Raw genomic sequence first — 23,798 nt, forward strand, 5'->3', positions numbered from 1 at the left:
CATGGATAACTACCAAATAGTGGGATATTTTGATGGAGAAGGCACAAATTTCAGGGTGAATACAAAGGAGGAGCATCCCACGGAGCCTGGGAGATGTAGAAAAGCTGCTTGGAGAAAGTGGCATCTAATCTAGGGCCTAAATGGCAGGTAACAGAAGAGGAGAGGAAGAGGTTTCCAGCAGCGGGAACAGCATATGCAAAGGCCCAGAGGTGGGACAGGGCCTGAAGCATTATTAGGGAAATTGCAAGTAGCTGGATGTGGTTAAGGTATAGGGATGGGATTGAGGGTGTGCCTGTCATTTAGGAAAAGGGCCAAGCCTGACCTAGAGTGACACATCTGGCTGCTTAAATGTCATGCTGAGCCAGTCATTTTGGGGTGGGCAGGAGGGCTCCAAGGAGGTGGAGGCAGGAAGGCAGCATGGAGAAGGCGGGGCTATGGCCAAGGTAAGGAGAGGTACTGGGTGAAAAGGCAAATTCCAGGGAACTTTCAAGGCAGAAAGGACTGGCCTGGGGATAGGCTGAAGAGTTGGGGACAAAGGCAGGTGATGGAGGCTCAGGGAATCCAGGTGCCTTCTGGCTTCGTGGGTGGGCAAAGTGGGTGTTGGAGGTTGACAGACCCAGGTCAAGTCCCAGCTTGTTCACTGCTTCGCTGTGTGGGCAGCCACCTCCCCTTGAGCCTCAATGTCCCCATCTGTCTGATGAAAATACCACAACCCGCCTCAGGAGCTACTGTGCAGGTTGAATGCGAAAATATAGGAAAGCTGCTGGGACATAGCAGGTGCTCAGGACATTAATTCCTTCCTTGACCCTTGGCCTTGGGCACCCATGGTGGCTCCAGAGGCCTCTATTTTCCTGACTGTGAAATGGGAATGAGAATGTTTGCCTTACAGTGTCAGCTGCAGGAGTTGGCGAGATGGCTCAGGACACAGACACAGAGGAGGCGCTCAGAGTCATTTTCTTCTCTTTCTCCCTCTGCAGCAGGAAGAGCTGAGACAGGATGGCATGGCAGGGGCTGGTTCTGGCTGCCTGTCTCCTCGTGCTCCCCTCTGCCACAGCGAACTGCCTGTCCCGGTGCTCCCTGTGTGCTGTGAAGACCCAGGATGGGCCCAAACCTGTCAACCCCCTGGTAGGTTTCAGGATACATATGTCCTATCCCTGCGTGCAGAAGGGACTGTCTATGTGTGGAGCTTGTGTGATTGTGTGTCTGCCCGTACACTTGTCCTGCCTGTGCGGGACACATCCTGCCCTGTGGTCAGCCCGGGCACCTAACTCCATCCCCTATCTCAGACCTCACCACCCCTGGCTCTCTCAGGTCTGGGACCAACACTCAGGTTTCCAGGGAGTGTCATCAATTTTTAAAAATGTTTTTAAATTATTTTTGAGAGAGACAGATGGAATGTGAGTAGGGGAGAGGCAGAGAGAGAGGGAGACATAGAATGTGAAGCAGGCCCCAAGCTCGGAGCTATCAGCACAGAGCCCGATGCAGGGTTCGAACCCACGAATCATGAGATCATGACCTGAGCCAAAGTTGGATGCTTAACCGACTGAGCCATCTAGGCGCCCCTGGGGAGTGTCATTATTGAGACAGTGCTGTCTTTGGGAGTTTGCAGCCTGATGGTAACTTTTCAGGGCTTCTTACCACCAGGCTGATGGGCACCTCCAATCTAGTCCCTCCTGTGGAAGGAGCACCTTCCCCAACCTCTGGTTGACAGGATCCAAGCCTCAATCCCTCTCCTGGTTTTACCATCCCTTGGTCCATCCCTATTGGCTTTTCTTTGAATCAAACTCCCCCATGTGTCTCTCCCTTGATGGCAGATGGGTTAGAGTCAATGTCCTAATGGTGAAATGGACAGAGCATAGGCTTTGGTTCTGCCACATTCTCAATCTGTGACTCTGGAAACTCTCTCTTTGAGCTTTGGTTTCCTCATCTGCAAAATGGGGGTGATTCTGTAAGGAAAGGACATGAAGTATTAAACACACAATTCTAGCTGCTCTTCACTGAGATGCATGCAGTGTGCTGAGCGCTGCCCACACAGGACCGCAGCAGAGCACAGTGGTTAAGCCTGAGGACTTGCCGCATTGGGCTGCCTGGGTCCAAGTTCCAGAACTATCCAATCTCTGCCTCATTGTCCTCATGATCACCATCACGATCACATTTGAAGCCCCCCAGCACTCCTATGAACTGGAGACTATTGTCCCCCCAGATCTGATGAGCTTTCAAACCCCTCAGTGTGTTCTTCCCATCATCCTGCATTGCTTTGGTGCCTCTCTAGAAAGTGTTAAGAGCATCCTTTACACCTAGGCAAGGTTGGGAGAATCAAGTGCTCCCTCTGGAGTCAGAAGTCGAGGAGGATGTATGAGCACCACACAATGCTCTGAGATCTCACTTCTGATGTTGGCATCGCCACTTGTAGCCACATGTCCTTGGAAAAGCTGTGTCACCTCTCCACGTGTTTCCTCTTCCCCACAGGCACAAGGTCATCTACCTCAGTGCACCTGGGGAGGGGAAGATTAATGTGGGAAGCCTGAAGTTTAGGAATAGCAGCTCGTTTTGATTTTCTCCAACATTGGACAAGGGACTGTCTGGGGCAAGGGGGTGCCTGTGGTTTGACAGTTGGATGGGGGTGCCATTACCATTGTGGGTTTTTTTGGGATTTGCAGGTCTGTTCCCTGGAATGCCAGGCTGCCCTGCTGCCTGCTGAGGAGTGGGAGAGATGCCAAGGCCTTCTGTCTTCTCTCACCCCTTTCACCTCTGGGATCAATGGCAAAGGAGATTTGGAGATCAAGGCGGCTTTGGAGGAGCTCTATCGTGAGCTGGCCAAGCGCGCTGGGCCTTTCTCGAAGCAGCTTGAGGAAAACAGATTTTTTCTCCGCACACCAACAGAGGAGAATGCTCTGAGAAGGAGCCTGGTGGAGAAGCTCAGGGGTCTCTCTGGCAGGTTGGGGGAGGGAGCTGAGTCTGAGCTGCTGGGGGACACCGAGCTGAATGACGACACCATGGAGGCTAGGGCACTGGATTCCAATGAGGAGGACCCCAAGGAGCAGGTCAAACGCTACGGGGGGTTCTTGCGCAAATACCCTAAGAGAAGCTCAGAGGTGGCTGGGGACAGGGATGGGGATGGGGTGGGCCATGAGGACCTGTACAAACGCTATGGGGGCTTCCTGAGGCGCATCCGTCCCAAGCTCAAATGGGACAACCAGAAGCGCTATGGAGGTTTTCTCCGGCGCCAGTTCAAGGTGATAACTCGGTCTCAGGAAGACCCCAATGCCTACTCCGGAGAGCTTCTTGATGGGTAAGCCCCTTCCCATCATGGAGCTGAGTCAGGAGCTCCCCCTGACACCCTTTCATATTGGAGTGCCCTTGTTCATCCTACCTTATACCCCTGTTCCCACGCTCAGTTCAGCATTGTCTGCAAACCATTCAAACCCAGCCTGCCCCTCTTCTGCCTGGGGTGCAGAGTTTGTCGGGGGTCAGCGAGGAGAAAGGATGGAGGTTCCCCTCTCCAGTAGGCTCAGTGCTTGGCTCCAGCTCTAGGCCTCTGAACTACCGCCAACAGCAGCTTTCGCTATTAATCCCTCCACCGCATTAATGTGAACCTCCCCCACCCTGCCCCGTTCCAGGAATCCAGACCGACTTGTTATTCATCTCTCTAGATAAATAACAAAACAAGATAAATGAACAAATAGAAATCTTAACACTTTATCCCAAACCTTCTAGGACCTCCTTGTGCTCCCCACTTCGGAGTCGGATGCTTTAGATAAAACGCTCAAACCCTGCATTTTATTGGAGCAGGGGTTCCTACACTGGACAGTTCAGTCAGTCCTCCAGTGGACAAGTATTCAGTTGTACTCTCTGTGTTCTGGTTGTTTAGAAACACACCCCTTGAGGAAACGAGCTTCTGGACGCCAGTCCATGTTGATACCTTGGACAGCACCCAACTCCTCGCAGGAGAAGGGCGCAAAAACCCCTTCCAAAATGATAATGAGAGCAGCTCTCCCACTGAATCCTGAAATGATCAGGGAGGGAGGGAGACAAACCGCTTTGCTCTGTGCAACAAACTCGAAATGTGGACCAGTTCCCTCAGCCCTCATTAAACTAATTAGACAGATCGCTATCACACGCCTACCCCAGGATGAACTGAAGCTGAGTCAAGTTGATGAGGTTAAGTGCAACCATGTTCTTGAGCAGCTGAATTGGCCGCCAAGAGTCTTAACCATCTGGCCAAACATATGCATTGGGCATTGGGTGAGGAAATCCAGAAGCAACAGCTAGAAAGACAAAAAGGACGTCTTCAACCCCTGTGATGATTCTTTCCTCTTAATGTCTCAGAATAAACCAGAGAGGAGAATGAAATGATTAAGTGCTTGAGGCCAAATGAATTCTCTTGATTCAAATAACCCAGAATCAGAGGCAGAGCCCTCCCAATTCCTTGGTTTCAATCAAAGTCTCTCTCTTTCTCTCTGCTGCTCTTGCTGGCTCATCCCCAGGCACTATGGTTTGGTTTGGGGGCCCAGGAGGCTGGACTAGATAGGAAAGGAAATAGTCTTGAGTTCAGTTAATTTGTATAAGATGCTACTGAGTATCTCTCTTTGCGCACAACACCCAGGTCTCTCATGATGTTTTGAAATGTATAAACTGTTTCAGGGTTACTTCGTGTCCTTATAAAAAATCCCACTTATGCAATTTACCTAGAATTTGCTTATTCCTTGTCGGCCTATGTTATTTCCTACTCCTCCAATGCAATAAATAAAAGAAAAATGGTAATGACTCAGGGTCTGAATGTGTGCGCCTCAGTCCTCCGAGCGTGAAAAGACCATTTGCAGAAAAGAGTGCTGGGGAATGAAAAATACACACTACACACACACACACACACACACACACACACACGTCAGAAAACTAAGTGTAGGATAACAGAAAGAGCACAAACTTTATAGTGCCATACGCCTGAGATCTATGTGATGTTAAGTAGGTTATTGAAACTCTCTGAGCCTTATTAGCTCCTTATTCTGTAAAAGAAAGACCCACCTAACTCTCAGAGACTATCTCCTATGTTGGATTACCGAGGCTAGAGGGATAAATTTTCCTAGACAAAGGTGCTAGTGATGAAGAAGTCTCTAGAGGCCAGATGGCATGGTGTACTTTCATAAAATGACATGCTATATGAAATGGCACTGAGGACTGGGCACCTGGGTGGTTCAGTCAGTTGAGAGTCTGACTCTTGGTTTCAGCTCAGGTCATGATCTCATGGTTCATGGGTTTGAGCCCTGTGTTCAGTTCTTTGCTGACAGCACTGGAGCCTGCTTGGGATTCTCTGTCTCCCTCTCTCTCTGCCCCTTCCCTGCTCACTCTCTCAATCTCTCTCTCTCTCTCTCTCTCTCTCTCTCTCTCTCTCTCTCTCTCTCTCACACACACACACACACACACACACACACACACACACACACACTAAACAAATAGGGGCACCTGGATGGCTCAGTCAGTTAAGCATCTGACTTTGGCTCAGGTCATGATCTCATGGTCCATGGGTTTGAGCCCTGCATCAGGCTCTGTGCCTGCCTGTCTTTAGATTCTGTGTCTCCCTCTCTCTCTCTCTCTCTGACCCTCCCCTGCTCAACCTGTCTCTCTCTCGCTCTCTCTCAAAAATAAATAAAAAAAATTAAAAAGAAACAAATAAACATTTAAAAATGACATTGAGGAGATGTCTTTAAAAGGGCTAGTGTGAAAGACACTCACTTAGTGGCTCCAGACCTCAGGGGTCCCATTTGGCCCCTGGCTTTCTGGGTGATTTCATATAAAACACAGGGTCAGAGAGGTCTCCTCCTTTCAAGAAAGAATTAATTGAGAGATTACTGTGTGGTAGGCCTTTTTCTAGGTGCTGGAGGTATAGGAAAAGAAGATGGACAAGATCTCAACTCTTGTGGAACTTAGTCTGTGGTGGCAGACAAATAAGTAAACAACAATATAAATCTAAACTTTAAAATTAAATTAAAAAACTAATAAAATGTAATGAATTTAAAACTAAATATAGGTGAAATTTAAAATAGTGGTAATTGTTGTGAAGGAAACAATTGAAATTTAGTAATAATGGATAATAGGGGTAGGGTAGGAATAGGCCTAGGATGTTCAGGAAATCCTTCTTATTTTTAATGTTTTATTTATTTTTTTGAGAGAGAGACAACGTGAGCAGGGGAGGGGCAGAGAGAGAGGGAGACACAGAATCCAAAGACAGGCTCCAGCCTCTGAGCTGTCAGCACAGAGCTCGATGTGGGGCTCGAACCCATGAACCGTGAGATCATGACCTGAGCCGAAGTCGGATGCTTAACTGACTGAGCCACCCAGGCGCCCCAGGAAATCCTTTTTGAGAAATATTCCACTCTTGCTGCTCATAGGGTCATCAAGTTGGAAGGAACTCAAGGTTGGGATGATCTCTTCCAACTACCTACTCTGTGCCAAAATTGACACACTGATCATAAAATTTAATCTGCTTGAATGCTTTCACTGAATTTGATTTCACAGCATATTGCTACTCCTTAATGATTCAGTGTGGGGAAGTTTTTTATGTAGATTGGGTTGAAATTTAGGTTTCTGTCACTTTAGTGCATTGGGTCCTGATCTTGCTGTCTGCCAGCCTTTCTAGCAAGAATTTTCTGTTACTTGCAAACAAATGGCTTCTAGCTATCCCAAATAGGTTATGTGAACAAACAAAACACCAAGTCATTTGCTGGGTCACATACATGAAAAGTATAGGATATTTAACTTCAGTTATAGCTTGATTAAGGAGCTCAGAAAGAACACTGGGACTTCTCTATCACTAGGCTCTTTTCTCTCTGTGCTGGATCCAGTCTAAGTCTCCACATGTGTTTAAGATGCTGACAGCTGCTCCAGGCTACACGATGCAGGTTCAGGTCTAGGGTGCTATTTTCACAGAAAATTCTCATCGAAGGTCCCTGTACCTCATTACCTGTGGTGGGATCATATGTTTAATCGTGAGTTAATGCCAACTATTATGGACAGGCTAATGTGATGTATGGATTGGTCAGGACTGAACTACATGGGCAGTCAGGGGTTGATTCCACCCAACTCAAAATAGTTTGGCTAGAAGTGGGAAAAGAGAGTGGTGTGTTTTTTTTGTTTTTTTTTTGAGGACAATTGGAGCATGAGTCTCAGTAGGAGAAAGAATAAATGCTAGTCCACCAATCAGTAAGTGGTCACCCCCCTAGTGAGTGAAAGTAGTTGGGATGGGAACTGGGGCAAGCTAGAGAGGGCATGTCATGGGAAATATGGGCTTAGAGTGACTGGATTTGATTTTTTTTCAGATTTTATTTTTAAGAGACCGCATAGACCCGAATTTGCATTTCTTCCATGTAAACAAAAAATTTTTAAAAAGAAGCAGTGAGTGGGACAAACAATAACATGACTGAGATGAGACAAATCACTTTCTTACCACTATTTTGTGACTTATTTTTAAATCTTTTTTTTAAAACAAAAAATACTTTTGTTGCTGTTGTTGTTATTGTTTAAACTTTCCCCATATGCTATGGATTCCAGAATGTTATTGCTCTGGATTCCCTTTCTGGACCCATTTCACTTGGCCAATGAGGCATGGCTATATAAGGTGGAAAGAACCTGGTTAGGGGTCCCAGAGACCTGGGCACAGATCCCACTTTCCTGGGTGGCTCTGTGCAAGCCATTGCACTTTGCTGAGACTTGGTTTCCAATCTACCAGCTGAGGCACGGCCATATAAGGTGGAAAGAACCTGGTTAGGGGTCCCAGAGACCTGAGCACAGATCCCACTTTCCTGGTTGGCTCTGTGCAAGCCATTGCACTTTGTGAGACTTGGTTTCCAATCTACCAGCTGGGGGAGGAAAATACTGACTTCAGGAGGCGAGGACTCAGTAACATAAAGTCTGTGATGCACCTGGCACAGAAGAGGCATGTGACCCAAGTTGCCACCCATCTTTGTGCGTGGTGCCCTTGGATCACGGTATTCCAGATGTTCCCTGAGTGAGGCATACACCTGTTGAAAAAAACACAATTCCCTTGATGGTAAGAAAAGGATGAAATTTTTAAAAATTGCTTTACTGAGCTGCAACATTTGTGCTACAGAGTGTACTTAATCTTACACGTGTAGCTCAGTGGGTTCTAACACATGTAGACCCCCTTGTGACCACCACTCGGATCACAGTATACAACATTTCCAGCACCCCAGAGGGGTGATCATATTTTTATGAGTTGTTTGAGGGGGGTGGGGAGCAAGCCAGAGGAAGAATTGGAACAAAAATATCGCAGACCCTGCGGAGTACTGATTCTTTGTCCATGTCACCAAGGCCACTCTGCAGCGATCACAGAGCAGTTGTTGGTTGAGGGATGCCAACATCCCGGTAACCTTAAAAGAGCGTGTTACTAATAAGCACGCCGTTTCCATGACAACGCCATACAGCTTCAACAGCGAGGAAAGTCTGGTTATAATGATCATGACAATCATAATGATCCCGCGGATTCGGATCGCCCCTCCCCCGCCCCAACTCCAAGCCCTTCAGACAAACGAGCTCAGTGATGGGGCTTGTCTATTAATTAAAGGCCCCAAAGTGAAGACAACAAAAATCCCCACAACAGTGTCAGGAACAATGGTTCTCTAATAGATGTCATTTCGGCATTCTTGATTCATGGGCTGGGTCCGTGTGGACCTCCCATTGTAGCTGCGGAGATTTACAACAAAGATTTATAATTAGTCTTCTGATATGTAAATTTGCACATAAGCCGCGCCCCCGCCCTGTTTGTCTTGTCTCTGTCTAACTTAAGCCAAGTCCATTATTCTTTGTCCCCAGGACTCCCTCGTTCTTAATCATTTTTGACGTGAAGTTTGCCATGTGAAAATGCCCACCTGTCTTTCTCTTAAGCTCCCTGTTATGCCAGCAAAGCTCCTAAAGGACCCGCCCCAATGTTTGTGGAATTCGGGAGTTCCCCCCCCCCCCCCCCCCCCGGCCTGGGGAAGATCCATGTGGGGTTTGGAAGGAGCACTGGACTGAGAGTCCATGGGTCTAGGGACCTGTGTGTGGCCACCCTGCTAGCTGGCCGTGGGGTGGGCTCTGAATTCTTCAGGACACAGTTTTCTCTTTTATACAATGAAAAATGTAAAACAGGTAATATCGTAAGGACTTTGGTCCTTCCCAGAGCTGACACATGATATTTGTTCTAGCATCAAGCACTGAGTCAGTAAATGATGACTCTCAAGGTTCTTTGTCTGAAAATGGGGGTGGTGATTTCTACCTTGGCCGGTGGAGGCAAGTTCACATGAGAAGACACAGGGATGGTGCCTGGCTCCAAGTTGGGTGATCTATGCCAATACCATCCCAACTCAAATCCATCCAATCAACTTCATGAATGTTTATTGAGCAACTGCTGTATGCCCTGCACTGTGGTGGGGGCAGGTGCTTTGGTGGTGATTAGGCAGAGTCTTAAATCACTGGGCTCACTTTATAGGGGGAGACCAATCACCTATCCATTACCCAATGGGTCAGTGTTTCTGCGGTCATGAGTGCTATGCAGGAGAATAAAAGGGTAAGAGATGCAAGTGATGGCAGATCAGAGGGGGTGCTCGGGGGGGTCCTGGAGGCCTCTCTGGGGGGGAAGGACATTTGACCAGAGGTGTGTAGGAGGTTGGAGGGGGGACTTTGTGTGCATCTGGGTGGAGTCAGTGGGGAGCATTCCAGGCAAGGGAGCAGCACCTGCAAAGGCCCAGAGGAGGGTGCATAGTCCCTTTGTAAAGGAGAGTAAGAGAGCCAAGGGGAGGGGTGAGGGCAGAGGGCAGATGGCAGGAGGCAGAAGCAGACAGGACAGGTCCCGGGGGCCTCCAGGACTCGGCATTGTCCCGGTGTGCACTGCCCTGTGGGCCTCCTTTACTCTCAGAGAGCCTCTGTTCGGGCAACATAGCACCTTGTTTCCTCACGTTCAGGCCTGGAAAGGACCTTGACTTTTGCTCTGGGTGAGGTAGGAAGGCTGCAGGGTCTTAAGTGCAGGAGGGACACTCTGATGCACAAATTCAGAGGGATCGGGCCAGCTGCAGTGTGAAGAGCAGGCTGCAGGGAGCATGGGGGTCATTCTGTGGTCCTGTCTGTGCACGGCGCCCTCCTAAGTGACCATGAGAGAGGCAGGAGTGACGCGGAAGCTTGGCTCCCATGGGATCAAGGCCCTGGCGCAAGAGTCCTTTCTCAGTGCCGGTGGTGGGCACCAGGGCGCGGGGCTGGCAGGGGCGAGCTCTCAGCCCTCTGCCTGAGGTGTAGGGGGGTAGCTCTTAAGAAACCAGTCTGCATGAGCCAGAGGCAGCAAACCTCACCTTCCCTGCCCCATCTCAGCCTTGAAAAATGTGGCCTCGGTGGTTTGTGCTTTGTGCTTCTGGGGAGAAAGGCCCCTGAATCGGGACTTCCTTGTCTTACATCAAGATACATCATTGGAAAGTGTATAAACCAGGTTTTTATAAATCAGATCGTATTTTCACGTATCAGGGAATATTGCTATTCAATTTCCTTATTGATTTTATAGATTTTAACAGTGTCCCAGGTGGAGCCACTTGAAAACCTCAGGAAAGCATCAAGAAGGCCTCTGGGAAATGAGCCAACAGTCAGGGTTCAGATATCAGACGTTTACTGAGCCTCCGCTCTGGGCCGAGGCAGCGTGGGGACCAGACCACGCGTGACCTTCACCCTGAAGGAGCTTCCAGTTCAGCAGAGGAGACCTGACACAAGCCAAAACCTGTGGAGAATACAGGATGAGTTACCCTGGGGAGGAGTGGTTACACAGTTTGCTGCAGGTGTGGAGAACAGGGGCCTGGCCTGATGGCGTGCTGAGAAGCCTCCCTGAAGCCCTCCCCTCCTCAAAGCTGAGATCTGCAGGGGGAGCAGGCGTTAGCCAGGCGTGAGTGCAGGTGAGTGTAGGGCAGGCTTCCAGGAGAAGGGTCAGCGAGGTCAGAGGTCCAGAGGCGGAAGGAGCTCTGTGTGTGTAAGCGTCCGGAGGAAAGCCAGGGTGGCCACGCAGGGACACTGAGAGGGAGCTTGATCACGCAAGACCTGAAGGTCATGTTGGGAATAGCTCCACTTCAAGAAGAAAGGAAGCAAGTGGAGGATCTCAAGTCATGAAGCAACGTGGTCAGATGTGCTGAATCAGAGTTTTCCGGAACAAGGTGAGGCATAAAATATTTATGTATTAACCTACAACAAGGAAAACAATACTACCGTTGATCCCACCCCTTAGAAAGAGCTGTGATGCATGTCTTGATGCACCTCCTCCCAGGATGGCTTCTCTGCTCCTCTCTGAACACTGGATGACGTGCTGTGTTCATTTAATGCTTTGTGCCTTACGCATTTTTTGTGCATTCATCATACGTGCCATTTTATTTTTAATTAAAAAAATTTTTAATGTTTATTATTGTTAAGAGAGAGAGAGAGTGCAAGCAGGGGAGGGGCAGAGAGAGAGAGGGAGACAGAATCTGAAGCAGGCTCCAGGCTCTGAGCTGTCAGCACAGACCCGACTCAGGGCTTGAATTCGAGAACAGCAAGATCATGACCTGAGCTGAAGTTGGACACTTAAGTGCCATTTCTAAATCTATACAATCACAATAGCTCACAACCTGCACACAGCATAATTTACCCAGGCATTTCCCATGAGGAGAGGGACTGGACATCGCCACCTGTCTGGAACATTCGTGAGATTGTGCCTTCACTCTGGTGTCATCACAGCACCTCTTCCATTTTTAAGAGTCCTGAGTGACTCAAGACTTTCACTAAAGGTCATTAAAGTCACTAAAAGTGGCTTTCACTTTTAACAGAGTCCTGATCGAAAGATCAGGCGGGCCTCCTTCCTAGGGGATACACGTTTGAGTTGCTCACATTGTTCGTAACATCATTGCACTGCGGTTGTGTGCAACCCTGTGGTGAGTGCGTCGCAGAGAGTGGGCTTAAACAAACCCTACGGTCACCACCAGACCTTGGCGAAAGCACTCTCAGAACTCACCTCGTCGTGTTCCTCAAACTTCAGACACCCACGTGCCTTCTGCCGCAGACCCACTACCGCCACTACCCTGTCTGTCATTCGACTTCTTTTTTTCAATACTTCTGTGAACTGGTTGATACGGGAAGAAAACTTCCTGTTGCCATCATCATTGAGAAGCCAGTATGCAATTCTATCAATAGAAGGGGCATCACGATGAAGTCAAGGAATCCTATTATAAGGGGGCAGCCCTGGTGCCAAGTCTGCCAGAGACAGAAGGAGAGGAAGGTTTGCACACGTCGGAGGGTGGCTGCTGTTAAAGACCGTCTGGCATCAGATGGAGAATCTCTGATAGAATCAGAAGGTTGCGAAGAGTATGATCACTTTTCTCTCTCTCTCTCTGGGATTTCGGAGGTGGGTATAGCGGGGCGCCGCATAGGTGAGGGCCAAGGTAGTTTCAGATCGTGGCTTTGGGCGTGGTAGGGAGTTTGGAGTTTACTCTAAGGGCTTTTGGTCATACCAGGTTTCCATGTAACAAATGCTACTCTGTGCCAAGCCCTGAACTGTCAGCTGAGTCACTGGCTCCCTTGTCGTTCATCATGGGGACACACAGGGCAGGAGTCTGTTCTCCCGGAGAACATTCTCTCGAATGAGATAGCAGTGAACCAGGAAAGCCCCATTTTAACTTTATATCAGTTAAATGCTCTAAGAGCTTTGAATTAAAAAAAAATTAGGGTCTCTTGGGTGGCTCAGTTGGTTGAGTGTCTGGCTTTGGCTCAGGTCATGATCTCACGGTTTTCGGGTTCGAGCCCCGCATCAGGCTCTGTGCTGACAGCTAGCTCAGAGCCTGGAGCCTGCTTCAGATTCTGTGTTATCTCCCTCTCTCTCTCTGCCCTTCCCCTGCTCATGCTCTGTTTCTCTCTGTCTCAATAATAAATAAACATAAAAAATTTTTAAAAATTTATACACTTTAGTTTTAGGTTGATAGAGAAAGCGAGTGAAAGTACAGAGTTGTTATATATCGCTTTGCCTCCGCCAAAGCATACGGCATTTGCTATTATCACGATCTTGCATTGGTTATGATGCATTATGATGCATTTGTTATGTCTGATGAGCCAAATGCTGATACATTATTGTTTGGGTTCAGTCTTTGTGCCGCATATTTGACGGACTCTTACAAATGTGTGAGGACAGGATTCTACCACCAGGGTATCATATAGAACAATAGTTTCATGCCCTAAAACTCCCCTGGGCTCTACCTGTTCACCCCCACCTGGGCTCCCCACCTTCAGCCTTCGGTGTCCACTGTTTCTCTACTGTCTCCATGGTTGTGGCTTTTCCAGAACGCATACAGTTGCAATCATATTATATAGTATGTATCATAGGGATAATACATAGCATGTAGCATTTTCAGACTGGCTTCCCTCACTTAGCAATGTGTTTAAGCTTCTTCCATGTCTTTTCCTGGCCTGAGAGATCTGAGATTTTATTACCAATACTCTGGGAAGTCATTTGGTGTCTTAAAACCGGGGGCGGAGGGCCAAGAACTGCACGGTGTTTATAGGTGTTATCACAGGGAGTCTCCCATGGGGTCTGAACACAGCCTCCATTTGCAGACCAGAAAACGGAGGCCGAGAGCCAGAAAAGGCTCGCAGTCCCTGCCTAGCTCCACTTCAGGGAGGCTGTCACATGGAGCATGGGAAGAGAGAGATGCAGAATCCGAAAAGAAGATGAAGAATATCTATCTGAGTTGAAGCTGGGGCAGACAGCTTCAGAATTCAATTAGGCTGTAAGGAGATTAGTGAAGGAAGTCAGCTTTGACCTCCAGGGCAGAGGGTGGGCAGGGCAGGGAGTGTGTGTGTGGGGGGGGTCTGGTTTCAGATCAGACAGAGGAATTAGGTAATGGGTATGGCCAGAATCTAATTGCCCAGGAGACCAACCTCTTTAGAGGAAATGGAGTCCTTTGTTGTCATGGCAACCCATTAAAAAAGGGCTCAGCCAGTCCATCACAGCAAGAGACAATCACTCTGGACACTGAGGTATCACATCCCAGAGAGATCTCTGGGCAACAGGTGCGTCGGGCCCCATAACAATGATGCCTTAAACCAGATGAAGTTTCTCTCTCCTGTGAAAAAGTCGGAGGCGGGCAGCCCAGGGCCGTGTTTTATTTAGCTTTCTCTGCATAAACAGACTGCCCTGAAACTTAGTGGCTGAAAACAATTATTCATGTCTCCTCCTCTGTGTGATGGTGGAGAGCCGCCCGCAGGCTTTATCTGGGCTCCCTCATGCAGCTGCCGCTAGCGGGAGGCCGGCCTGGACTGGGTGCTCCCAGCTCCCAGGTGGCCTCTCTCTCTCTCTCTCTCTCTCTCTCTCTCTCTCATGCCTGGCAGCTGATGCCCCGGGCTGAGGCCCCACCCTGTAGTCAGCTGAGCTGGCTTCCTCCCAGGGGTCTCCGGTCAGCCCTCGCAGGGGGCAGATGCAGAAGCTGGGTGACAATCGCCTCGCCTTGGAAATCACCCCACTGCCATCTCTGCCTCATTTTCCTGATCAAAGCAAGTCACAGGACCAGTCTGGATCCAGGGGAAAGAAACAAAACATCTCTCGATGGGAAGAGAGCAAAGTCACGTTGGCAGGAGGCATTGGGTTGGGAGGAATTGCTGCAGAGGATCACAGGCTGAAACGGGTGTTCTGCTCTGCCGAGTCATTCGAATCCTGGGGTCCCTCCTGCTCACCCACTCCCCCATCCCCAGCGTGGAGTCCTGGTCCTCCAGGTCCGAGAGAATAGCTAGACACTGACTACCACACCCAAGGTTCAGCTGGGAGATTGGAGGAACGAACAAAACAGAGGGAGAAAGAACGCAAACACCAGCTCTCTTTTCAGAAGGGCTGCTGGAGGGTTTCTGCTTACTTCTCACTGGCCAGATCTTAGTCACATGGCCACACTTAGCTGCAAGGGATGCTGGGAACTACCATCTTTATTCCAGGTGGCCAAATGCCCATTCAGGACCCAAGGTTCTGTTTCTAAGGAGAAAGGGGAGCACAGATAGTGGGACTTAGCAGTTTCTGACACAATATGAAATTCTGCCTCTAAGATGACATGGTGTTACAGAAGCATGTCACCCCTGTTAACTCAGGATGGAGAAATGTCTCCTCACTAGAACCCCACAGAACCATATGCCCAGAACCCCACAAAGCTTTAGAAGTGAGACCCATATCATTGTGTATTTGGTATTTAACGTATTCATAACATTGAAGAGACCTTTTTATTGCATATTAAAGTATGAACAAATTAGCCTTGTGACTCCAATTTAAACTGTGTAATTAATTTTAGACTTGTGATTTCTCCTGTCAAGAAGCAAATAAACGTTCTGATACCAAATTTATAAATAAGACCAAAATGTGTAGGAGAGTTCGAGATTCATTGTATGTATAAGTTTCTAAATTAGATTTTTCCATTGTGGTTTAAGTGCTTTGGAAAGTTTTGCTTGTCAGGTCAGGCAATGGGAGTATTTAAAAAAGGAAATTGGATGTGTTAAATTAGTAAGTCCGGTATAAAATGTTGAAGATAATTTAATTAACCAAGTTTGCAAACGGGATGGATCATTTAACTGAGTGTGAGTGGATTGACCATTAATCAAAAGCCCCTTGAAAGTGACTGTATAGAAATAGAATAATGGTTTATAAATTGAACTTAAAGGCTTAAGAATAGGTAAGATTTTTTTTTTAAAAAGCTACTGTAATACATTGAATGTTAATTAAATAACAAGAACTAGCAAGGAACCTTTTCTGGATACAAAAGAGCTTCTCCACATTGATATTCGCAAGCTCACTCAGGAGCTAAGTTGGGAGTTTTGGGTGACCCGGAAGTCCCTGCTTATGTCCTGGCCACATAGTGATGCCAACCTGAGTGAGGACATTAGGAAGATGGGGCTGGAAGACATCGCACCTGCCCGGATGGTGGCGGTGGGGGAGGGGCAGCAAAGGAAAAGATGGAGAACGAATGGGGCCTCCATGTTGGGCACAGGTGTGTGTGTTCAGAGTCTAGGTAGGCTGCAGGTGTCTCTGAGAGGATCCCCACTGCCCCATCTCACTGGTCTCACTCCCAAGGTTCACATTGACCTTCACTGGAGACTTTCCTTTGGAGAGAGGGAGGAGATGCTGGGAGACCCTCTTGAAAGTGTCGGGGTTGACACGGAGGCCCTGCGGTGAGCTCTGGAAGACAGTGGCTCCATGAGCCATCTCCGTGCCTGTGCCTGGGAGGGGAGGATCCTGGACATAGTGCTAGTCTGGAAAAGACCACGGCTGACTTCGGTAGTCCACACTGTGGGAGCTATGCCCCGTTTCCGGCTGGCTCACCCCCACTGCTGTGAGGCTAGGCACGTGAGGACCTTGCCTTCTTCTCCAGAAAAGTGTCCTCTCTCCAGCCAGTCTGTCCCCCACCACCCCAGGCTTGGGGGTGCAAAAGCCCAGTCCCTCAACTGGTGTAGGTGCAATTCACATTCCAGAAGCTCACTTGGGATCAGGCTAAACTAGTCCAGAGCTGGGACTACTTTCTTGCTTGGCGACATGTTGTGGGAAGTGGTGATGGCTGCTAATGGAATCCTATGAAGGCCAAGCTTCCTTCTGGACCCTCCATCTCCTCTGCATGGTGGAGAGCCATCACCCAAGACCCCCAGTGTTAGTGGAGTGGATGACGTGAGTGATGGAAAGCCCTGGAACAGTAGGCCTTCGATTCAGTTTCCATTGCCTCTCCTTAGCCCCAGCCATTTTTGTGGCTGGAAGTCTCAAGTTCCTCTGTAGCGACCTTGCTTCAGTCTTCAGAGCTGCATCTGGTCTTCATGGAGGTCCTAAGCGGGCAGCAGCCCCTTGGTCCAGCTCTCCCGGATAGGACTGCTAAGATGCTGCATCTACAAGAGGTGGTGGCAGCTAGGCTGGTGGCTGAGAGTCACCGGTGTCTGATCTGGGAGCGCCCCCTTGTGGCGAGACAGAGCAATACAGGTTAAGGGAGATTTCCCACCATGTTGGTGGTCTTGTGGTTGTAGACAAAGAGAAAAAGAGAATTTCAGGTGAGAGCACAGGGTCCTTTTTAATACAAATGGGTGGTGGTGAGCATTCGGATAAGAAATCTTCTCTGTACTTCCTATAAAATAGGCTGTTCTTCAGGGCTGTCTTTCTTCTTTGGCTGCAAATGATGAGGCAATTTCCTCATTATAAAGAGAAGGAAGTAAGGCTTGCAAGGAGGATAGGAAGCCTGGGCAACCGGCTTTCAGAAATTTAAGCCTCACTCAGGAACAAAGCACTCTTCTGTCTCCATGCAACCCATCTCCACGCCCCCCAACTCAAACTTTAAAATTAAGATAAAACCAGGACTGATTTATTTTGTCATCTGGCCCTGAAGCTCTGGGGGGGAATTTGAATAATAGTGAAGGCAATCATCTCATTTTACCAATGGGGGAAATAGCAGGTGAGAGAAGAAAAAGGGTGAACTCAAAGTAATAAAATTGAAAACTCCTTAGAACCAAAGTCTCTTAATATCAGCCCTAGTGTTTGCCACAGCATTGGGTCAACTCATCTACCGGCATTCATTTGGTCCTTCATTTATTCAACAGATGTTTATTGAGGACCTACTGTGCACCAGATACCCTCCAAGTTCTGCTTGCTTGGGTGGCCCAGATTACCCTCATTCTCTACTTTTATTCATCAACTCATTCACCCATCTACTTGTTCTTAACTTTATTCATGCAAGTTGTTTACTTATTCATTCATTCATTCTCTCACTTATTTTCTCCTTTATTTATTCATTCACTCACTTGCTCATCAATTCACTTGCTGATTCATTCTTAGGATATTCACTTATTTATTTATTTGCCTGCTCATTGTTTGCTCTTTCTCTTATTCCATCTTGTCACTTCTCAATCCTCATTTACTCATCTCTTCACTGATCTGTGCACTCACTTATCTGTATATCAATCCATCCATCCATTCCTTTATCAATCCTTTACATGTCCACTCACCCTTCCATCCATAGCTCACTCATCCATCCATCCATTCATCCATCCATCCATCTACTTCTCCCTCACATATCCATTTATCCTTCCATCCATTCATAACTCACTCCATCCATCCATTGATCCATCCATCCATCCGTCCATCCATCTCCATTATCTCAGGCCTCATGTTGGTCCTGAAAATCAAGAAGTAGATAAAACCCAGTTCTAACCTTTAAGATACTCAGCATCCAGTGGCGGCAAATAAGAAGAAAAACTATACGTCACTGTGATCAGAACTAGGCTAAGGGACTGGGGGAGCCCAGGGAGAATCCTAAATCATCTGGGAGGTAGGAAGTCCTGGAGGAGCTATAGGTAAAGTCCTGAAGAGAGAATTAGCAAAATGAAGCATGTTGGAGGCAGTAGGAAGTTTAGGCAGAGGGGATAACATGAACCCATACTTGGAGGCAGAGCAGGGACGCGCAGGTGTGGCTGGAACTTGGAAACAAATAGGGAGAAGGGCAGGAAGCGGCCCCATTTGCTTCTCTCCCAGGCATTGCCTTTAAGATACTTGGCTCTCTGTGTTGTGAGGGTGGCCATGCTTGGAGCTGTCTGCCCTAATCCCCTTTTGGCCTCCATGAGCTCTGGAAGAACAGCCCTGTAGGACTATAAGAAATCCAGGCATCTCCACACATCCTTGGTGACAGAGCCCACCTCTCCTGATCACTGTCACAGCCAGTGGTGAAGAGTCACCCTTAGCCCTCTCCTCTCTCTGTGGTCATATCGTCTAGATCAGTCTAGCACAGCCCTCCCCAGCTTCCACTTCCTCTCGCACGTCCGGTAGTTCTCCAGGCCCTGACATTCCACCTCTTCACCCCACCACCCCCGACTTATTAACCAGACTGACATTTACCTAATTTGATTCCCCATTATTTCTTGCCAGTATCTCTTTACCGGCCCCGTCTCTCATCTGTCTGCCTCTAGTGGCTTTCTGCAGTCCCCACCCACATGGCCATTCCTCTGCTGCTAGAATGGCCTCCCTGAAACTCCAATATCCTCACGTCATGCACCTGCATAAAACCCTTCAAGGGCACCTTGTGCCAGGCCAATGGGTCAAATCTAAAACTCCCTGATCAGGCATTCGAAGTCCTTTGCCATTTGGTACATTCAGTCTTTCCAGGCTTGCTTGGCTCCACCTCCTTACATGTATACTCCATGCTTACCAAACCCCAGGAGCTCCCCAGCACGTCCTTCTATTCACCTCTGCCTCCGCAGCCCTGGCCCTCAGCCGTGGTGGCCTTCCCCATTGTGTCTCCCCAGGAGATTCCTGCTCCTTCAAAACGTGGCTGGTTACCTCCATATACCTTGCCATGACTGCTATCTCTCCAGCCATGAAGCTTTACTTCGAAGACTTTTTTTCTGGCTGGCTGTCTCCCTCCACTAGACTGTGAGCCCCTGGAAGGCAGAGCCTTTTCGCAGTCTTCACTGTAGTCTCAGAACCTAGAACAGTGTCTGACGTGCAGAAGGTGCTCAATAAATCTATAGAAGAATGAATGAATGAACAAAATATCTCTATGGATGCCTGAGTCTGGATTAGACCAATGACCCTCCCTGGGTCCTCTGAGGTGTGTGTCCAGTCCAGCCATTTATCCTGCTGTCAGAGCAGTTCTGCAGGCCTTGGCAAAGGTCTGAAAAAATGCTAGGGCAATCTGGTTGCTTGGCATTTGGAACTGGCTTCCAAGGGCTTGTCTTCCCAGAGCGATCTTATCTCTGCTGCTGATGGGCAGAACAATGTTCCGAGGGCGGGACAGGCCACCCAGAGCGTACACAGCTGCCAGGCTCTCAGGGAGCTGGAGTCTGGAATCAGAGCCAAGGCCCCTGGGAAGAAGGCGGCACATGAAGATACATTCGGAGGTTCTAGCAGCTGCTTCCCCAGGCTATCTTGATGCTGCTCTGCACTGACATTCCTGTAGCACATGCTGGGAAGTTCTCCTCATTCTCAGCCCCCGGCACAGATGGCCCAGCCTTCTGCTTCAGCCCTACAGGGGAGGGACCACACGTCCAAGAGGAGGCAGAGTGGGATGTTAGGGCACAGCTACTGGGCTCCCCCTCTGACTTGGAAGTGACTTCGACAAGTCCTTCATGTCTTTGGGCCTCAGTTTATAACCTCAGCCATAACACAAGGGTGACACTAGTACCTACCTCGTGGGGCCATTGGAGGGAATAGATGAGATAATACATCTCAAGTCCTTAAAACACTAAGAGGCAAACAGGAAATGTTCAGTAGGAGTTAGCTGGTATCATTTTCTGCATCTTTACCACAAAGGCAGCAAACACCAAGTGCCTAAAAGACCAAGCATATTATTAGGTCTTTTTTTAAAGTTGTTTATTATTATTATTATTATTTGGTAATCTCTAAACCCAACTTGGGGCTCCAAACCATGATCCCAAGATCAAGAGTCACACACTCTTCCAACTGATCTAGTTAAGTACCCCGGGGGTCCTGATTTTAATCTGGTCTGATAATGTCTGCCCCTTTAATTGGGGCATTTAGAACATTTACATTTAATGTGATAATTAATATGTTTGGGTTTAAATCTGTCATCTCACTATTTGTTTTCTGTTTGCCCGTTTGTTGTTTGCTTCCTTTCTCTTTTCTTCTGCTTTTTTTTTGGATTGACTATTTCTTGTTATTCCATTCTATCTCCTTTGTTGGCTTATTAGGTAATAACCTTTTTGTTTATAGTTAAAATCTTTATTTTTTAGAGCAGTTTTAGGTTCACAGCAAAATTGAGAGGAAGGTGCAGAGATTTCTCATATTCCCTCTGCTGTCACAATGCACAGCCTCGCCCACTATCAACAGCCTTACCAGAGGGTCCATTTGTAACATTTGATGAACCTATATCCCCATACAAGACCATGTTGATTCTTCCCAGGATCCACCACCACCACCCCTCTTTGTTTCCAGACATATTGCTAGACTTAAGTCCCAGAAGGCCCCAACATTTGAGGTACAAAGTGAGCTACACTCCAAAAGAACTACTTGAGTTTTCTAATTTTTATGGACCAAAACTCCAGGAACATTTATGAGAATGAATACTAAGGGGTTAGGATAATGGTGGAAGGAACATAAAATAGGATCAGGCCGAATTTATTAACATGGGCTCACTAAGCAAGGATTACCCATTTAAAGTTGCAATTCAAGGAGTCAGGAAGGGTTCCGTTTGGTTGATTGACTGAAGCATGAACCAAAAGGTAGACAGCCCACCGTGAGTGAATGGAAATGCCTAATGTCCCTTGGTTTAATGTAGAGATAGGGATTCAGAGGCTAAAGGAGATTGGAATGTTAGAGTGATTTTGTAATTTAAGATGTAGCTTGATCCCAGGGTTATGGGATTGAGTCCCACATTACGCTCTACGTGGAGCATGGAGCCTGCTTAAGATTCTCTTTCTTGGGGCACCTGTGTGGCTTAGTTGGTTGGGGGTCAGACTTCACCTCAAGTCATGATCTTGCAGTTTGTAGGTTTGAGCCCCACATTGGGCTCTGCACTGGCAGTGAGGAGTCTGCCTTGGATTCTGTCTCCCCTTCTTTGTACCTCCCTCATTAGTTCTTTCTTTCTCTCTCAAAAATAAACACAACATTTAAAAAATTATTTTAAAAAATGATTTAAAGATTCTCTCTCTCCCTCTGCCTTTCTCCCCAGCCTTCACTCTCTCTATATTAACAAACAAATAAAGCATTAAGATCTAGCTCACATGAGGAGGTTCCAGAAGACATATCTTACTCCAATGCTCTGAGAAATACATCTGTGAGAGCAGTCCCAGCGTCCTCGAAGAGCTCCATGATTACTCTTCTCTGTAGGCTAGACCTCACTGTGGGAACAGAAGCCATGCAACTGGAAAACCTGAACGCACTGGGAGCAAGTGGGTCCTGGGGTGGTAGGAGCCACGTGGGTGCACTCAACCTCCAAAGGCAAGATTAGTGTGATTACCATAATGGACAGTGGAATCCAAGCAGCAACTAGAATAGTGTGACTCGTGATGACCGGTGGCATTCCTAGAAGTGAAATAGGTATTCATGATATTCCTAGAAGTGAAATAGGAAGCCTAATAAATTTTTACTTGATCTACTTAAGCAGAAGAGTTCCAGGTCAAGTGAACAAGAGTCTGATTCAAATCATAATAATAGAGTCATGGCCCTTCAGTTGATCCCCAGCTTGAGTCAGCTTACAGACCCAGAAGCCCTTAATTGAAGGGGATGCTAGGTCCCTTAGAAGAAAGATCCTGATACACTCCCCCAAATTTATGCTGATTATCTTTTCACAGGCTTTCTCCCAAAGGGACCTGCAGCCTTTCCCCAGGGTAACTGTACATTAGGGAAAAAGAAATAACCAGACCATTTAGGGAATATGGGACACTGGCTCTAACATTAATTCTAAGAGACCCAAAATGTGACTATAGCCCACCAGTCAGGGTGAGAGCTTAGGGAAGCCCAGCGATCAATGGGGTTTGAGATCGGATCTGTTTTACAGTGGGTCCCCAAACCCCACCTGTGGTCATTTCTCCTGCTCTAGAATGCATCATCAGAACTGACGTATCAGCAGCTGGCAGGATCCCTGACCTGTGGAGTGAGGAATGTTATTGGAGGAAAGGCCAGGTGAAAGCCACTAGAGCTGCTGCTACTTAGAAAAATGGAAAATCAGGGCCCCTGAATTTGAACATCCAACTTCAGCTCAAGTCATGATCTCATGGTCTGTGAGTTCAAGCTCCAACACCAGGCTCTGTGCTGACAGCACAGAGCTAGAGCCTGCTTCGGATTCTGTGTCTCCTTCTCTCTCTGCCCTTCCCCCACTCACGCTGTGTCTCTCAAAAATAAATAAATGTTAAAAAATTAAAATAAAAAGAAAAATAGTAAATCAAAAGCAATACCACATTCCTGTTGGATTACAGGGATAACACCACCATCAAGAACTTGAAAGGTACAGGGGTGGTGATTTCGAACCATATCCTCAGTCAACACTTTTATTAGCCTGTGTGGAAGAGAGCGAAGTTGGGGAATGACAGTGGATTATCATAAGCTTCACTAAGTGAGGCCTCCAGCTGCTGCTGTTGTACCAGATGTGGTTTCATTCAGCTACTGATCTGGCAAATGCTTTTTTCTCCATCCTTGTCCGAAGGGCCCACTAGAGAAGTTGGCTTTCACCTGGCAAGGTGAGCAGTGCCCCTACCCTGTCCTACCTTGAGGGTACATCAATTCTCCAGACCCACATTATTATTTAGCTGGCAGGGATCCTGATCCCTTTTCCTTCTACAAGATGTCACGCTGGCCTGTTACATTGATGGCACTATGCTGATTGGACCCAGTAAGCAGGAAGTAGCAACTACTTTACATTTACTGGTAAGACATTTATTTTTGTGTCACAAAGTGGGAAGTAAGTCTGACAAAAATTTGGGTGTCTTCTACCTCAGTGACATTTCTAGAGGTCTGGTGGGGTCAGGTCTGTCAAGATGTCCCTTCCGAGGTGATAATCAGTTGTTGCATCTGGCTCCTCTTATGATAAAAAAAAGAGGCACAATCGGGCCCAGAGTAAGAGAGAGCTCTCCCACTGCACCATCTGACCCAGCAGATCCAGTTACAGAAATAAGGGCTGTAATTGAGTATTTCCTCCTTATTTAATTATAAATACATTTGTGTATATACATGTTTATTAAGTAAATATCATTGTTCTCTTTGTTCCCTGATTACCTTGCCATGTAACATAAAATGTTTTGACTTTAAAACATCAGTATTTAAGTGTTGTTAATCTTAGATTGTATTTCAGTAA

General features: G+C 47.6%; 1 protein-coding gene across 2 annotated transcripts in view; it reads left to right on the top strand.

The window, feature by feature from the left end:
* Nucleotides 1-4,768, top strand: part of PDYN (prodynorphin) — a 28,516-nt gene extending 23,748 nt beyond the window's left edge. For both annotated transcript variants that reach the window (XM_029917397.1, XM_029917398.1), the window contains exons 3-4: nt 978-1,125; nt 2,661-4,768. In XM_029917397.1, coding sequence (XP_029773257.1) covers nt 997-1,125; nt 2,661-3,296 — 765 coding nt within the window. In that variant the 5' untranslated portion in view covers nt 978-996 and the 3' untranslated portion in view covers nt 3,297-4,768. The remainder of the gene's footprint in view (nt 1-977; nt 1,126-2,660) is intronic.
* The last annotated feature ends 19,030 nt before the right edge of the window (nt 4,769-23,798 follow it).

Source organism: Suricata suricatta, chromosome 12 (assembly GCF_006229205.1).
Source record: "Suricata suricatta isolate VVHF042 chromosome 12, meerkat_22Aug2017_6uvM2_HiC, whole genome shotgun sequence".
Taxonomy (NCBI): Eukaryota; Metazoa; Chordata; class Mammalia; order Carnivora; family Herpestidae; genus Suricata; species Suricata suricatta.